The following is a 19,273-nucleotide window of genomic DNA, read 5'->3' as shown; positions in this document are numbered from 1 at the left end:
TACCAAATTGTCACATCCCAACCCGGGGTCCACCACATCCTCGGCCCGCTCCACCGTCGTAGCACGATATTGTCCGCTTTGGGGCCTGACCACGCCCTCATGGTTTTGTTTCTAGGAACTCGCACGAGAACTTCCCAGTAGGTCACCCATCATGGGAGTGCTCTCGTGTATTACTCGCTTAACTTCCGAGTTCCAATAAACTTCGAAGCCAGTAAGCTCCCAAAAGATCTCGTGCTAGGTAGGGATGAGAATATACATATAAGGATCACTCTCCTGGGTGATATGAGATCTTACAATCTACCCCCCTTAGGGGCCCGACGTCATCGTCGGTACACTTCCAGCTAGAGATTAACTCTGATACCAAATTGTCACATCCTGGCCTGGGCCCCTACCACATCCCGGGCTCAACTCAGCTGTAGCACGATATTGTTCATTTTGGGCATCGACCACGCCTTCACGGTTTTGTTTCTAGGAACTCACACGAGAACTTCCTAATGGGTCACCCATCATGGGAGTGCTCTCGTGCTCTACTCGCTTAACTTCTGAGTTCCGATGGAATCTGAAGCCAGCGAGCTCCCAAAAGGCCTCATGCTAGGTAGGGATAGGAATATACATATAAGGATCACTCCCCTGAGCGATATGGGATCTTACAATCCACCCCTCTTAGAGGCTCGACGTCTTCGTCGGCACACCACAGCCAGGGTTAGGCTTTGATACCAAATTGTCACATCCCAACCCGAGGTCCACCACATCCTGGGCTCGCTCCACCGCCGTAGCACGATATTGTCCGCTTTGGGGCCCGACCACGCCCTTACGGTTTTGTTTCTAGGAACTCACACGAGAACTTCCCAGTGGGTCACCCATCATGGGAGTGCTCTTGTGCTCTACTCGCTTAACTTCCGAGTTCCGATGGAATCTGAAGCCAGCGAGCTCCCAAAAGGCCTCATGCTAGGTAGGGATGGGAATATACATATAAGGATCACTCCCCTGGGCGATGTGGGATCTTACAATCCACCCCTTTTAGGGGCTCGACGTCCTCGTCGGCACACCACAGCCAGGGTTAGGCTTTGATACCAAATTGTCACATCCCAACCCGAGGTCCACCATATCCTGGGCCCGCTCCACCGTCGTAGCACGATTTTTTCCGCTTTGGGGCTCGACCACGCCCTTACGGTTTTGTTTCTAGGAACTCACACGAGAACTTCCCAGTGGGTCACCCATCATGGGAATGCTCTCGTGCACTACTCGCTTAACTTCCGAGTTCCGATAAACTCTGAAGCCAGTGAGCTTCCAAAAGACCTCGTGCTAGGTAGGGATGGGAATATACATATAAGGATCACTCCCCTGGGTGATGTGAGATCTTACAATCCACCCCCCTTAGGGGCCAAACGTCCTCGTCGGCACACTTCCAGCTAGAGATTAACTCTGATACTAAATTGTCACATCCTGGCCTGGGCCCCTACCACATCCCGGGCTCGACTCAACCGTAGCACGATATTGTTCGTTTTGGGCCTCGACCATGCCTTCACGGTTTTGTTTCTAGGAACTCACACGAGAACTTTCTAGTGGGTCACCCATCATGGGAGTGCTCTCGTGCTCTACTCGCTTAACTTCTGAGTTCCGATGGAATCTGAAGCTAGCGAGCTCCCAAAAGGCCTCGTGCTAGGTAGGGATGGGAATATACATATAAGGATCACTCCCCTGGATGATGTGGGATCTTACAATCCACCCACTTAGGGGTCCGACATCCTCGTCGGCACACTTTCGGCTAGGGATTGGCTCTGATACCAAACTATCACATCCCGACTCGGAGTCCACCACATCCCAGGCCTGCTCCACCGTCGTAGCACGATATTGTCTGCTTTAGGCCCCGACCATGCCCTCACGATTTTGTTTCTGGGAACTCACACGAGAACTTCCCAGTGGGTCACCCATCTTGGGAATGCTCTCGCCCAAACTCGCTTAACTTCAGAATTCCGATGGAACCCGAAACCAGTGAGTTCCCAAAAGGCCTCGTGCTAGGTAGAGATGAGAATATACATATAAGGCTTACAGGATCCAAACCCCTGGGCGATGTGGGATCTTACAATTTTTTTTTAAAGCAATCTAACATTTTAAAATTTTAATAGTAGGTGCACTATTTGAATCAAATGCTTTTATTTTTTGTAGGTCAATTATTTTACATGAATTTTACATATATCAGGCATTTATACACACACATATATATATATATATATGTATGTATGTGTATGTGAAATAATTTATCTACATTAATATGTAAAATATAATTTTATTGACTTAATTAAGCATGTATAATAACATATATTAGACATGTTTTATGTTATTATATATTAGGCAATGAATTTAAAACGTTAGTGGTTATTTTTTTTTTGTAAAATCAGTAATTCTTCCTTACAATCTACATGACATTAATTATGTACATCAAACATCTAAATAGGGTTTATGAATTAAAAAAAAATTCAAATATGGGTATTTTAGGCATTCAGAAATTTTGAATGTGTGAAGTCAAACATAATTAATGAATTTGTTGATGTGGTGTCACATCCCGGCCCGTGTCCACCACATCCCGGGCTTGTTCCACCACCGTAGCACGATATTGTTCGCTTTGGACTTACCATTCCCTCACGGTTTTGTTTTTGGGAACTCACGAGCAACTTCCCAATAGGACCATTTGTCACATCCGGGCCCGTTCCACCACCGTAGCACGATATTGTCTGCTTTGGGCTTATCATTCCCTCACGGTTTTGTTTTTTGGAACTCACGAGCAACTTCCTAGTGGGTCACCCATCTTGGGAGTGCTCTGGCCTTATTCTTGCTTAACTTCGGAGTTCTAATGGAACCTGAAGCCAGTGAGCTCCTAAAAGACCTCGTACTAGGTAGGGATGAGAATATACATTTAAGGATCATTCCCCTGGGCGATGTGGGATGTTACATGTGGAATCTAGTCAATGAGTTTTATTCAAGTAAAAAAATCTATGTCGGGCTTTCTGTAGAGAAAATTAAGTTTTAAGGGCTAAAGTCTTATTTTTAGCAAATATTAATCATGATAGGAGAAGTATATCCATGCATGTTAATAGTGCTTTGTATAGCTTAGTCTTAACTTGATTCTTGACTGAGATATAGCTATATCACTAGGTCGGTGTATCCTATTAATCTTATTATAATTTCCTCATAGACTCATAATATAATTGCCAGGGGAGGCAGATTCTCTGCCTTCTCACTTCTCATGTCCTTCCGTGCTCTCCTATTTTATGTGGTCAAGGTTAAGTCACGTTAATATTTTATATTTTTTTTTATAGAGATAATAAAACAAAAAGAAATATTAATATAAAATATTAACGTAACTTAACCGTAACTATATAAATAAAAAGACACAGAAAGACACGGAAAGTATAAGGGCAGAGAATCTGCCTCCATTGCCAGGAGCTTTTTATATACACATAGTACATGGACTTATTTGGTGAAACAGATAGCTAATATAAACCCTATTACTAATTTCCAACTGATAAGATATGAATGACAAGATGGGAATCAAATTTGCAAATGCAACACACAGACTCACACTTCGATTAGTGGGAATTTTTTGGCCAAAGATGATTATCTTATAATATGCTTGGCAGATCTTATCAATACGGAATGATTTTTCCAGGCAAGTAACATCATGTGAGAGCGAGTGCTTTGACACCAAGTGTTTTTTCAGAAAAAATTAGGTTGTCATCTCTCTTTCTTCTATTGCATTGATTAAAATCTTTTTTTTTTTAATTTTTGATCAAAGTCTGTAACTTTTAATGAACATCATTATTTCAATTATAAATTATTTATATATCAATATAATTAAATTTTATATTTAAAATATATTCAATTAGTGTTAAAACGTTACATTTGGTACATTTATATTTATAGTTAAACTTTGTATCATATATTTCTATTTTTAGTTTGTACCATTTTTAATTGTGCCAATTTTCTTTTTAATTTTAATTTGTACCCATATAGTAATTTCATTTTGTGCCCATATTTTTTAAATTTTTTTATTTATACTCATAATTTATTTATAATGTACCCATTTTTCTTTATAAATGTACCACTTTATTATATGTAAAATGTACCTTTTTTTTTTTTTTTGTAAATATACCCATTTTTAATGTAAAATCTATTTATTTTTTGTTTAGAATGTGTACATACTTATAATAAACTGTACCCTTATTCAAAATTTTTGAAAATTATGGGTACATTCGTTTGACATTTATTATTTCAAATGTATATTGTTACCTATTTTAATCTATTTATTCAATCAAATTTTTTGAGTATTTTCTTTTTTATTGTAATCGTTTTTAATTTATATGCCATATAATATGGGATTTTAAATCCCATAACATGTCAAGTAATTAATATCAAACATATGAGAATACATATTAATAGCAATAATGAGGTGTACAAAGTCAAGGGATTTTGATAAAAAAAAAAATTGTTTACTATTAATGGTTTAGTAAAAAAATGTTAGTGGCTAAGGACCGGATCCAAAGTCTCATTTTTTTTTATTATCTAGTTTCAACTGCAATCCTGCACTACTAAAAGGTCTTCAAAATTAATATATTGAATGAGTCAAATAATTAGTGCTGCAGTCTTAAGCAAAGCTTAGTATGAATCATCTAATAAATCTGGATTTTACGCTTGTGAAAACATACAGCTGATTATCTTGTGTAGCTTTAAATAACATATAGAAAAAGTATGTGCACAAATCCAACTACGAGCCCACCATGGCATAGATGAACTTACCTAATTTTTATTGCTGTCAAAGGGAGATTGTGTACTGAAGAACTGGGTTATGGAGTCTGGAATGTTCTGCCAACCTGCACGAGTAGGTGGGACATATATCGAGTGGAGTGAATTAGCATCTACATATGTTAATAGCAATTATGAGCCGATTATAATGATCAAGATAATCATATAGATAATTGATAAATGACAACTGGAGAGCTAGCTTTCATTGATTTAACACGTAGGGTTAAATTCATTTTTTGAAATAGAAATTATTGGTACAATGATACGTACACCAAATATTCTTATGAGGTTCTAGATAGTTATAATAAAGGGAGTTTTAACGAAAATGGTTTGGTACTATTCATTCTTAACCATAAGGACATTTTATGTATGAAAAGTCTATAATAGATCAGACTCTTCTCTTTATTTATTCTTATGCCATTACATGCGGACCACAACGATGTTGACATTTCTGTCTGGAAATACATTATGATGCTATTCATCTTATGCTAATTTACAGCTAATTCTTCAGGCTTCCATCATGTTGTCGATGTTATGCAGCTCTTCTTCTGACAAATTATTCCAATACTGTTCATCTCTTTCTACTAGCTCCGCATCTCTTTCTCTATCTTCTTTCACCTTGTAATATATTTCCGCTGTTTCTTCTTTGAAATTTTGGGGCTTCCAATAAGGCTAATGACTGATTTTTGTCTTGCTGTTAATATACATCTCTTCTTCTTCTGCTACTAGTACCATATCATACCTAAAATCTTCAAACTCATCTAAAGCAAACATTTGGATCCTTCTAAATTTTAAAATATCTTTGTATGAAGGAGTCCACCTATGTGAGGAGATAGGGTTTAGTCTAAAGGACTCTTCATTGATCATGGCTATATGCCTAGCTTTCTCCTTGTGCATGTGTACATACCAATCTGGAGGACTACTAATAAAACTTATGCAAATTTCTTTCCACCTTTCTAGATAATCTTCTGCTACTTTAATAAGCTTTTCAGGAAATGATTCTAGTTGAGAAATACGGTTAATAAATATTTTATCGAGATAACCAAACTCTAATAGTAAGGTAGGGGTAACTTCTACCTCATTATGCTTTTTCTGATACTCATAACTAAAATGCCATGATTTAAAATCTCTCATGTCAATCCTGGCCATAGTTATGCTAACCTCTGGTTTACAAATATAATTCTCTATACTATCACAAAGACATGGAGGATACATCTTTGTAATAATATTCATCCCTGGTTTTGGATCAAAGATGGACTGATACAAGGCGCATTGTAATTGTAATTGTAACTCTTTCATGGACTGTGATGCTCTGCTCAGGATCTCATTTTGCATATCTGTTGGCATTATTCTTAGTTTTGCCTTTGAAATTTCTTCTAATAAAACATCGTCTAATATTAAGTCTGAAGATATATTCCTAAGAAAACTTTCATATTTTTCTTGTTTTTCTTTGTCACTCAGAACCTGATGCTGCTAATTACTTTGATATTGCTCCATTTCAACGTCTTCTTCTAAGAGCTCAATCTTAATTTCTTCTATGGGCTCATTAGCCTCTTGTTCTATGGGTTCAATAACCTCTTTTCCTTTATTCTTATGCTGATCAATTTCTAAACCTATTTTTAATTCTCTTTTCAAGGTGTCACTTGCCTTTTGCTGCATTCTAAGAGAATGGAGTTCTTGGTTCATTTTGGTAAACTTACCAAGTAATGACTCATGGTCCCTAGAGATGACTTGAAGGTTGTGCTCAAGAGAATGAATATGTTGCTGGTTTTGATGGAAATTAAAACTAAAGCTATCAAACTCTTGTTCTAAGGCTCTAATTAATTTTTCATGACCTAACCTCATGCTTGGCTGCTTAATTTGGATATTCCAAAAATTATCTAAGAGAACCTGCTGCCTATCAGAAAGCCCTGGTACCCTTGACCTGTATCTCAGAGTTGGATTTCTGATTCCTTCAACAATATTGCCATTAAAGTTGAACGTGGGTACTGGTGGTGATGCTGGTCTGCTCATGCTATTTTGAAATCCACTGAATGGTGGAGGTTGATGGTGCATCATCATGTCATTGAAAGAAACTCTTCTGCCTTGCGGCCTTGTGCTATTTGCTGATGATGGTCCACGATATTCCATACCTGTTCAACAAATTAATCTTGATAAGATATCAACTAATGTATTGTCATTACCTTTTATATGTTCAAAAAATTGGTTTAAAACCATTTCCTGTAATTGAATCAACAAAATTAACCCATCTTCGGGCTGCCTGTTTATTAGCATGTATCTTGTTATAATGAGAAACTGTATTTTGACAATCTGTTCTAATCGTAAATACTTCATTATGTAAAAATAAAGAAAATGCTTCAAGTTAATTAATTATCCCTAAAATTTCTAAATCTGTTGATGGTAATCTTGACTGTACATCACTAAACTTTCCTGAGGAATATCTACAAACTTGTTCGTCAGACTTTGGAGACTCCCTATGCCTTTTCTGGTATAGTATACCTGCCAATCCTAATGATGAAGCATCTGTTTCGACTATTTTGTAACTATCATCTAATGGTAATGTTAATGGCTTAAGTTTAGTAATTTCTTCTTTTATTTTTTGAACTAATTTAATATCTTCACTATTAAAATATTTTTGTCCAGTTTTGCTAGTTTTACTATGTAATACTGCTATTTTTCTTCCTAAATCAGGGATAAAATTTCTTGCATAATTTAGCAATCCTAAAAATGCTTGTAACTGTTTCTTATCTTCTAATTTATCTGGAAATTCTAACACCTTTTTAGCTATATGATCTTGTAATTGTATTGTACCTGACTTGATATATATTCCTAAAAATTCTATATCTTGTTTTTCTAATGCTATTTTATTTTTACTAATTACAATTCCATTATTGATAAATTCTTGTAATACTATCTCTAAATGCTTCATATGTTCATTTTTATTTTTACTATGTACTAAAATATCATCTACATAAACACTACAAAAATTATCATATTTCTTGAAAATTTGGTCCATCTTTCTTTGAAAGATCGATGGAGCATTTTTAAGTCCAAATAGCATAACGAGCCACTTAAAATGTCCTTCTGGACAAGTAAAGGATGTCCACTCAATTGATTCTTCTGCTAATCTTATTTGCCAAAAACCTGATTTACAATCAAATTTGCTAAAATATTTACTCTCTTGAATTTCGTTTATAAGCTCATCCTTATTTGGTAATTTATAACTATCTTCGTATGTATTATCATTTAATCTCTTATAATTATAAACTATTCTAGCCTTACCTCTTTTTAATTCCGAATGTTTTCTTACAATAAATGTTGCTGATCTATGTCTAGACTTAGATGGTCTAATTACTTTTAAATTTAACAACTCTTTTATTTGCTGCTCAAACTCTTGTTTATCTATTAGACTACAAGGCATATCAGCCGTCTTAATTGTTAAATCTGGGTTAATTATATCTAATTTTGCTAGTATTTTTTTTTGCTCCAATGTAACTGTGGGTCTTCTCCTATAATCCTAGTTTGCTCTGCTAATTGTAACAATTCTTCTAAACTCTTCGGTCTATCTAACTGTAATATTTCTATACAGGTTCCTTCTTCTAAAATCGGGTATTCATTTTCAAAAATGTCTTCATCAAACTCTTCTACGTTATTATGCTCATCATTTTCTTTTGAGTTTTCTAAATGATAACTATCTTGGCCACTAGTCTCTTCTATACTTATGTTTTTGTATGCTTCTACAGTATTACTTTGATCAGTTATTGTAATGCCTCTTTTGAAAAATGTTATGTTAGGGTTCATAAATAAAAAACCTTGCAAACTTTTCAAAAAGTTTAATCCTAAAATAAATGGATATGATCCTACTGGTGAAACAAATGTTAATGGTAAATTAAATTGTTGTTTTTCTACTTTAATAAACTCATTATTTATACAATGTGTTAAGTAAACTGGTCTCTCATCAAATTGTGTTATTCTTACTGGTTTTGCTAATTTTTGTCTATATTTTTCTGGTACTAACTCTTCTCTTATGACACTCTTTGTACTCCCTGTATCTATCATAGCTATGGTTTGTATCTTATGTTCTTTTGCTAATTCTATTTCGCAATTTATAGTGATTAAAGAACTATTTTTTGGTTTTTTTATACTATGAACAATATTTCCTAATATTTCAGATTCTGCTGAATTAACTTCTAATAACCTATTACTATAACATTTTTCACATAATATTGAGTATGTATTGTAGTATTTATTTGCAACTAATTTATTACACTTATGACATTTTTCTGGCCAACCTAAATTAATGTATTTATATTCTTCTTTTATGAATGCACACATATATTCTTCTAGATCACTATTTGTGCTACTTGAATTTTCCGAGTCTGAATCTATCATGTTAATACTCTGTATACTATAAATACTCTCATTATCACTTAAATTATCTAAACTGTATATTGATTGAATATCCTCATCTTCTTCTAACTTAAACAACTCCATCAAATGTACTTTTTCTTTCGACTGTTTATCTAATTTTGGACATTTAGGTCTAATATGTCCAGCTTCTCCACATGAATAACATTTACAACTACTCTTATCTTTTGGTGCTTTATATTTCCTAATCCAATGTCTGCCACTTCTTTTTCTAAATTGTTATGGAATATATTTTATTTTCCTATATGTTCTTGAAGGTCTTATACTGAAATTCTTATGTTGTTTGTAGGGTTTATATGACTTATATTTCTTTTTGTATATTTTCTTATGCTTATTTTTCTTATGGCAACCATACTGTTGTGGTAAGTCTATATTTTTACAACTCATGTAAAATTGCTTCCTAATTTGTCTCTTAGCCTTTATTTGACTACACTCTTGTCTAAGTATATCATATACATGTTGAATTCTAGGTCCTATAGCAATATCATTTTTCTTCGAATGCTTTTGCCATTCATTCCAAATATTTTCACCTATTGGTCATTTTATTTTTGTCATATAAGTATCTAATAAATTAATATCACTAATTCTACATGTTCTTCCTAAATATTTAAAGAAATCTATGGTATACTCAGCTATATACTATAAATCGCAAATTTGTAATTGTTCTAAATTTCTGATTGCTCTTATTTGTTCTTGTTCACTTCTACCATCTAACCTATTATGATCTAAAAACTCTTGTTTAATCAAAGTAATAAAACCATCAATATTAAAATGTGTTTTAGCTGCCTGATGTTGTTGTGGATTTTGAACTTTCCATAATTGGAAATAATAAAAAACTAAATCATCCAAAGTATGTTCAAAGTAATCTAACATGTTTTGTGAATTACTAAAATCTAACATTAATGCTGCATGTACGCAGCATTTTTCCCATCTCTCAATCGTTCTTTCCCAATCTTGTGGATCTACATTATCTAAATTTAATATATTACCAGCTATATTAATTTGTTCTAACCCTCTCAAATATGGAATCCTATTTTTTCTAGGTTTTATCATACTTTCTTCCATATAGTCTACTTTTGCTTTTTCATTATATTGTTCATTTGTTGGTCTTAAAAATTGTTGATCGGTTCTGCTTGCGTGTCTTGGATTTTCTACTCCTGATGTACTACTTTCTTCTGCTGGATTACATTCTGCTTTCAATTTTAATAAATTATTATATTCTTTTGATCCTAAAATGTGTTCTACTCCTATTTCTAAGATTAAAATTTTCATTTCTTCGTCTGAAATTTTATGTAGTCCTAAATCATATATCTTATATTTTTCCAAATATTGTTCTTCATCTAAATGATCAATATCTTCTATAAGTTTATCTACAATATGATCAAAATTTTGCTCAACTAAATTAATATCTAAATTATCAAAATCCATATGTATACTCTCATTTTCAATTTCACTCTCATCCTCTTCTATTTTTTCTAGTTGCTTATAATTACTAAACCTAATTGTTGCTTGACTTATACTAGTTTCATATATTTGTACTTTATCTGGTTGTCTATTTGGTGCTACTTGTAAATTAGACAATGTCCACTGAGTTCCTTCTAAAAAGCTATTATCTACGGGTTTTGCTTCTATTATATTTACATGTTTACTGCCAAATGTTTAAACTAAATTTTGAAACTCTAAATTAAATTTATGATTATATCTATCAGACACTTTATCTATATACATTAAGCTAACACACAAATTTTTATACTCTCCTTTCATATTATAATTTTTTGTTCTTATGCTCACTTTAATATATTTACTAAATTCATTAATCGTCATAAAATAATTTGGAATACAACCTATAACTGCTAAGTTTGAACTTAAGTCTACTTCAGCTGTTGCTATTGCTGCTTGTTGGTGATTATCTCATCTATCATCATATATGTATACTAAAGCTTTTGTACCTACTTGTGCTCTGGTTAATCCTGCTATTCCAATTAATATTGTTCCTATATGAATCTGACTAAAATGAGATTTTCTCAAATGAGTAACTGCTTCTTTACTAATTAGATTAAGTGTGACTTCTTTATCAATATAGCTAACTTCATGTTGACTGATGTTGCTTACAATTCTACTTCTGTTTTCAAATAAACCTAATTGATACAAGTTATATTTATTTTTCTGTGTTCTCTCAAAACCTCTTCGAATGAATTCTTGTGCTTCTTCTTCATTTGGATAAATATATTCCGCTCTAACTACTTCTTTTCCTTTTTTCCTAAAGAGTTCCATTTTCTATTATCGAAAGGATTTAGCTTAGGTCTTCTATTATTATTTGCACTCAAAGTTAAATTTTCTAATTTATCTAGTAAGAATGGTGGAAGTGATGAAGATGCGTTATGTAAAACTTGGTTTATTTCTGCTATTTGTTCTTCAACTTGATCTAATTTTTCAGCTAAACTTAAAACTAATTGGATAATCAAATTATTTTGCCTAATGGGAATATTACTACTGGATACTTGTGTTGAAAAATCTGTTAATCCTACTGGTTCTTTATCTAATTTACTAATTTCTTTTAAAGCTTGAATATATTTTCTGCTAGTTCTAGAATCTGTCATTAAACTAATAATTTATCTATTTTATTATGCAACTTATCTACTTGTTCACTTAACTCTTTTTGTACTAATTGAATTTTTTGAACTTCTGATTTTAGCTGTTCAACTATTTCTAATGATCTAAGTTCTACTTGCTTCGGCTTACTATCTATAAGATCAACAAGCTCTTTTATCTCTGTTTTGCTAGGAAACCTTTGAATATTTCTATTATTATCTTCTAACTGAGATGTAATATAGTCTAAATTTTGTCTAATTATTTTTATGGAGTTTTTCTGGAAATGCTCTAACAACTGGTTTAACAAATGATTATGCTTATTATTTTCTAATTTTATATTTTCTGCTTGACTAATAATAAGATTTACAATAGTATTGGCTTGTGAATTTTCTTCATTTTGCAAAATATGATTATGCTTTCTTGATGGAAAATAACAAACTAAACTATTTTGGTCTAAAGTTATTTTTCTTTTTTGAGGTTCACTAATTTCTTAAAAACTCTATTTCTTCTCTCAATGTCTCTAAAACTTGATATGTTGTTCTTTTTGCTTCTAAAACTTTATGCTGCAATTCTGTGTTATTATATTTACTAATAAATGAAGGATGTTCAAGATATCCAAGATAAAACTTTTGCTTCTTCAAAGTACTAATAATTCTTTTGGATATATATGCTAATCTTCTCTTTATGCTAGTTATAGTTGGATGTCTGGGACAATAAATACCTGGTAATTGTGGTTGACAGGGTCTACAGGGACAATAATATCTGTTGTTCATATACAATAAACAAATATGATATCAGTTGTATCTACGACTTCTATCCTCAATGTACTTTACTTTTATAATTATACTATTAAAATGTTAAACTAGGCTCTGATACCAAATTCGCAACGCATGCTCGGTTAAATAGTCGGATGACCATTATAACAACTAGACATAGAACCTTGCACATGGAACTCGACATGTTTCAGCATGACGACCACTCACAGTACAAGTATAAGGCCTTAACGGCTGAACTCAGAGGTACGAAGAACTCAGAGGTACCCTGGTTGATGTCCAGTTATTTGTATGGCAAACATTCAACTATAATAGAGTGCTCGAACAAAGTATGATCGTCAGTTTAACAAGTTAATAATATAACCACAATAGTGTTTCCCTGTTTTGGACTAGAAGTCTAATTAAACAAACATACTAAAGAAGGAAAAGAAAACTTACTTAAGACTTGGAGATTGCTTGAATATGTACACTTGAACTTTTATTGATATATGGAATGTTTACAGAGATGGTTGTTTACAAGAAAGTGATTACAAAGAAGTGTTTACAAGGATGTTATGAAGGCTACGAATGCTTGAGTGTATGGTGTTTTCAGATATTGAGAGATATGTGTGGTATTCAGGTGTCTTCTGTATGGGAGGAAAGGCTCCCTTATATACAAAAGCTGATTCCTAAACAACAAAATAAATTTTCAATATTTACAACTTTTTGATAGTGACAACACACTGTTTCTAAAAGCTGTCAGCACTGTTTCTGAAAGCTGCTGAAGGCCACGTGAATCCATATTGTCTTGGTTGGTGCAAAGTTTGCCACCTTATCTTTGGCATGCAAAATTTTTCTGAAAATGTCATCTTCATTGCTGAGCAATCTTGTATGGATGTGTGAAGGGCATGATTGGCATTTTTGCTAAGTTTTGTCCTGATGATTAAAGTGAAACTTTTGAGGGTGTTTTGGTTAGTTTTCCATAAAATAAAATGAATATGGGACCACTGTTCAGGATTCAACTAGAGTTTATAATATATGGAATGTTTCGCTACTAGAAAATCTCACTTGATTTGCCACATACCTAATTTGTGGCTTTTAATCCAAATTTGTGATGAGAGCCACACTGCGACAGGGTGTACACGAGCTTTTTAAAGGAAGTTGCAGTTCTATCATAAAACTAATTAGAAATATATGGAGTAATTCAACTTATGTATAAGTTCATGCAAGAACTACTTTTCTATCAATGTGAGATTCATTATCAACACACCTTTTCACATGTGACAAACTTTCAAACCTAATACGTGAACAACATAAATTAGCTGACGTACGGAGCATATGTGTTTTTTAGGCTTCACATGTGGGACAACTTACTTTGATACCATGAAGGAAGTTGAGGTTTTACCGTAAAACCAATTGGTAATATGGTGAGTAGCCCAACTTACTTATAAGTACACACTGCAACAAAAATGGCCTATGGATACAAAATTGAGGACACAATTATTTATTTTGTGGGTATAGAACAAATTTTACACACAAAAAATTGTATTTGTTTCCTTTTCTATAAGGGCACCAACTAATGTGCCCATTCTCTACAAAGTTGGCACAAATAATTTTCTCTCTCAACTTTTTCAAAACAAAGGATTCAAATATATTATTTGTGTCTATATATTACTTCAAAAGACACAATTATTTTTCTATATTTTTTTTTCTAAGACTTATGACTCACAGCTTACTTTCTCTCCCTCTCTTCAACCCACCAAACACCCTTAACCAATCCACACCCCATTCTCTCTCTCTCTCTCTCTCTCTATCTCTCTCTCTCCCTCCCTTAACTCACCCACGACACACTCTCTCTCCCTCCACACCCCCACCCCCCACACTTTTCTCTTCCACCCGTTTCACTCACTTCTCTCTTCCACCCGTTTCTCTCTTTCAAGGAATAAAAATCGATATTATCAGCAATATTTCGCCGATAATATCCTTTTTTTTAGATGACGATATTTTTACACTTATCCACTTAATTATTGTCAAAATATCGCGATATTATGCAAATTTGACATAATCCCATAACAAAAAATGTCACACGCATGATTTCAACAATAAAATTAAACACATAACAAAGTTCTTCCTAATTCAAAAACCAAATGTATTATAGCATCAAAACCCGATCATTCTCTAAATCCGTTTTAGTACCTCCTGGGAGCACCACGCCTGTACCCGAGATTCTGAGTCTGAGCTTCCGGGTCAACCCGCTTGACACCAGGCATGTCAACCATACCGAGAGCGGAGAGCATGTCGAATGTCTCCTTGTCGACAGAGATCTCATTGATATTGATGATGGACTCCTCGGGGACAAAGTCCATGCGGCGCTCGCACTCATCCTCCTGCAGCTTTAAGGAAATGCCACGAACCGGGCCCTTCTGGATTCGCTTCATGAGGTGGGTGGAGAATCCGGCAATCTTGTTGCGGAGGCGTTTAGAGGGGATGATGGCGACTTCCTCGAGGATCTTCTTGTTGGTGTGGAAGTCCAGGATCATGCGCGAGTAGTAGCACTCGATCTCCTGGCGAGAGGATTTCTTCACTGTCTTTGTGCGAACGCGAGCTATGGTGGTGGTGGAATTGTGCAGATGCGACCCATGGTGGTGGTGGAATTGTGCGACGAAGTTGGGAGGAGAGGAACGGCGGGTGAGTGTGTGCGTTCGTGAGAGAGGCAAAAAGAGGGTAAGGGAAGGGAAGTTAGGGTTTTGGGATATTTATAGGAGATCTCTGTTGGTGGGTTTATGAGGTTATTGGGCTAATGTACAGAAATTGGAGATGAAATTGGGCCACTGTATTGTCAGAATCCTGGGCTTTGTTTGTTAAATTGAGTCTGTTTGGGAGAAAAACTTACATAAAAAAACTTTGTCGTGACATTTCGATCAAATAATACATTGTTATGTAGAAAATACTTACACATCGTAATGCAATATTAGATCGAAATTTCATTTGGCAGTTAACTCATTCCATATAAATCATTCTCTTGTTTGGAATTTGCTAATCAAATGGTTAACAATCAAAAGCATTTTTAAGTACTCTTCTGATTACATTTTACTTAACAATGCTTTAGGTTATAGAAACTATTTTTCTGGAACATAATCTAGAAACTATTGGGGCTAGTAGGTAGTGAAAATTTTGATCCTCATAGGAACTCTATATGGTATTAATTCACTCATGTATCTTACCATGCAATATATAAAGTGTAAAATATTGTACTAATTCCTTATATATAAATGATTATGGTGTGCTTAAACTTCTTTCATTAATTACTACATATTTTCTACACTCACAATGTTTGTCAGCTCGCTATATAATCAACTTAAATCAGTTAAATCCATCATGAATGCATTTCCTTCCAATTTTTTGTGATAAACTAATAGATAATTGATTAAATAAACATCCTGCAAAGTTTCAATAAAAATTTCCAAGTTTTTCTTACAATTTCCGTGGTTTTTGTTCATTTTTTATCGATATCGATAATATCCCAATATTTCCATCGAAATTTCCGTGTTTTTGGACTACCGATATTTCTGATATCATCGATATTTTAGACCTTGCTCTCTTTACCAAATGGATTACTTTGGTCTCACACATATATATTATATGTATTTAATTTTAAAATTATGTGGATCGATTGGTTGAGATTTAAATCTCAAATCGTTGTTTTATAATTAACCATTGTTGTTGCAAAAAACTGGAGGTCTTAGAACAATGTAAATCCGACCGTGAATTTGCAAGAAAGTAAATAACAAAAGATGTATCGTGGTTCACCCCAATGTTTGGGCTACGTCCACACTAATATTGTATTTCTCTGTTTTTTAGAGGATGAGAGGGTGAGAGAGTCTGAGGGTGAGAGAGCTCTTCCCATTGCCTAAGAATTGGCCTCCCTCAATGAGGAGAGTGATGGGTCCTTTTATAAAATAAGAGCTCCTCACTTATTACATATTTGCCCTTTCATTTATTACATAATTGCATTTGAGTCCCCCGAGTATTTATACGAGGTCTAAATACGGAGGCCATAAGTATGGTACAAACATTAGTCCCCCAAGTCTTCAGTCAAGAGAGTTTTTTGGCTGGAGACTTGAAATTCAGTCCATGTGTAAGCCGAAGTAACTAGATGTCGTCTAGAACTGAATACTTGATATAAGGCGGTGCTCAATGTGAAATGATGCTCAAATAGAAGTAGTACATGTTGCGAGGCTGCTCGGCTTGTGGCTTATGTTGTCTTGGTTGGCTCGGCTTGCAGCGATGCTCTCTAATGATGGTGAGGGAGTCCCTTTTATAGAATAAGGGCTCGCTCCTCAATACATAAGTGATGGGCTAGAGTGATGCTCAATTAGATGGTGAGGGAGTCTCTTTTATAGAATAAGGGTTCGCTCCTCATTACATAAGTGATAGGTTAGGAGTGATACTGGCGGCGAGGCGGTTGCTCAGCTGGCGCCGATGCTATCTAATGATGGTAAAGGAGTCCCTTTTATAAAATGAGGGCTCGCTCCTCAGTACATGAAGAATATGTGCTCTCTAATGAAAGTGAGGGAGTCCCTTTTATAAAATAAGGGCTCGCTCCTTAGTACATAAATAATGGGCTAAGTCCCCCAAGTATTTTTGATGAGGCCCAATATATGGTACATAATGTAGTCCCCCAAGTCTTCAGTTAATATGGTCTGTTTGGCTAGAGACTTCAAATTGAATCCATGTATGGGTCGAAGTGGCGATTGTTCGGAGGCGGTATTTGTATACCTTGCACTGAAGCTTTGTAGGTGAAGCTTTGCAAGTGAAGCTTTGAAGCTAAAGCTCTGTAAATGAAGCTTTCGAAGCTGGAGCTTTTGTAAATGAAGCTTTTGAAACTGGAGCTCTGTAAATGAAGCTTTCGAAGCTGATTGACATGAGTGATGCTCATAAATGTTTATGTTGATTAACATGAGTGATGCTCATGGATGTTGACATGAGTAATGCTTATGAATGTTAACATAAGTGATGCTCATGAATGTTGACATGAATGATGGTCATTAATGTTTATGTATGATTGACATGAGTGATGCTCATGAATGTTTATGTATGATTGACATGAGTGATGCTCATGTATAATTTTGGAGTACTGGACATACTTTTGATCACCTGATTGGTGATAATAGCGGCAGGCTGCCGAATAATTTTAGGAGTACTGGGCGTACTTTTGATCACCTGGTTAGTGATAATAGTGGCAGGGTGCCGAATAATTTTGGAGTATTGGGCGTACTATTGATCACCTGGTTGGTAATAATAGCGGCAAGGTGCCGAATAATTTTGAAGTACTGGGCGTACTTTTGATCACCTGGTTGGTGATAATAGTGGTGATAATAGCGGCAGGGTGTCGAATAATTTTGGAGTACTTGACGTACTTTTGATCACCTGGTTGGTGATAATAGCGGCAGGGTGCCGAATAATTTTGGAGTACTGGGCGTACTGTTGATCACCTGGTTGGTGATAATAGCAACATGGTGCCGAATAATTTTGAAGCCATAAGGCCTGGCTCTTTTGGGCATATGGGCCTTGGCCCTCCACATAACATTCCAGCCCATTATTTTGGGCTTGACCTTTTTTTTTTTTTTTTTTTATGATTACCTTCTGATGGGGTTTATATAGATGTATCTGAAAGATAAGAAAAATAAATTACATCATTCAAAGAAGAATTACTGGGACTTGCGATAGCAAGATTTCTCCCTTCACATCAACCTCAGCGGTTCAGCTGTTAGAGGAAACCTTTACGTGAAGGCATGTTTGGTCAGCAGGCATGGTCTCTCATACTTTGATACTTTTGCATGTTCTCCGGATGGGTTTTTCAAAATGGGAATATGCATGATGAAATGTCAGTATATAGGAGATCTGAACACCAGCTAGTGTACTCCAGCTGTAAAAGGTCAGTATACTTATCCAAGTGTTTTCCTCTTTCCTCTTTTTCCTTTATTCCACTTTTGCTTTCTCAGAAAATGAATTGCTACCACCCTGTAAAGAAGATGCAGGGAATGGGTCGCGACTGAGCTCTCTGAATTATTGATTGTCCTGCCTCACATGGTGAACCTGAGTGGAGCTTTGGTTCGAAGAGAGCCCGGGTACGAGGCACCGCTAGCTGACTTCGAATCTGGGTACAGTCGGAAGCCCAGCTCAGGAGTTGCTCCAGCTGAGTTGACAGTGGCTATTGCCACAGTTTAAGTGCCGAAAGAGCTTGATTAACATATGACGGAGCGCCGTGAATTGGAAGAAGAGGGCCGTGTGCGGTGGCTGTTGGCTTGCAAAGACGACGTCATTTGTCTCTGGGACCTTCCACCCGTACTGCTACTGCCATTCTCCAATTCTTATGGAGGGATTCCATTCCTCTAAAATGGCTTGTTTGGTGCTGCAAGTTGACTTATCCAATTATACAGAAAATCAGACAGAGTTATTTACACAGCCGGTGACAGCCTCACACTTTTCAAAGGTTTACCCATCTCAAATGGCAATGCCGAGTCGTGGTTGCTGACAATGTACATCGATGGAGAGCTACAGATTATGAGGAAAGACAACGGCAGCATGTTCGTGCTACTCAAGGAAGGTCGCGTGCAGCCTTTCCATACTCACTGGACAGAGCTCACCCCATGGCCGGAGCGTGGCCCTTGCCATTTGTGTCGCTTCCTTGAACT

The 19,273-nt window shown here is 35.3% G+C and overlaps 1 protein-coding gene across 1 annotated transcript; it reads right to left on the bottom strand.

Annotated features, from left to right (window-relative positions):
• Positions 1–14,637: 14,637 nt before the first annotated feature.
• Positions 14,638–15,290, bottom strand: LOC103427389 (small ribosomal subunit protein eS17w-like). The gene has a single exon (XM_029103526.2). The coding sequence runs from the start codon at positions 15,113–15,115 to the stop codon at positions 14,765–14,767; it is 351 nt and encodes a 116-aa protein (XP_028959359.2). The 5' UTR covers positions 15,116–15,290; the 3' UTR covers positions 14,638–14,764.
• Between the last annotated feature and the right edge of the window lie 3,983 nt (positions 15,291–19,273).

The sequence above is a fragment of the Malus domestica genome, chromosome 05 (assembly GCF_042453785.1).
Source record: "Malus domestica chromosome 05, GDT2T_hap1".
Lineage (NCBI taxonomy): Eukaryota > Viridiplantae > Streptophyta > Magnoliopsida > Rosales > Rosaceae > Malus > Malus domestica.
This window is presented reverse-complemented; position numbering and strand designations above follow the sequence as displayed.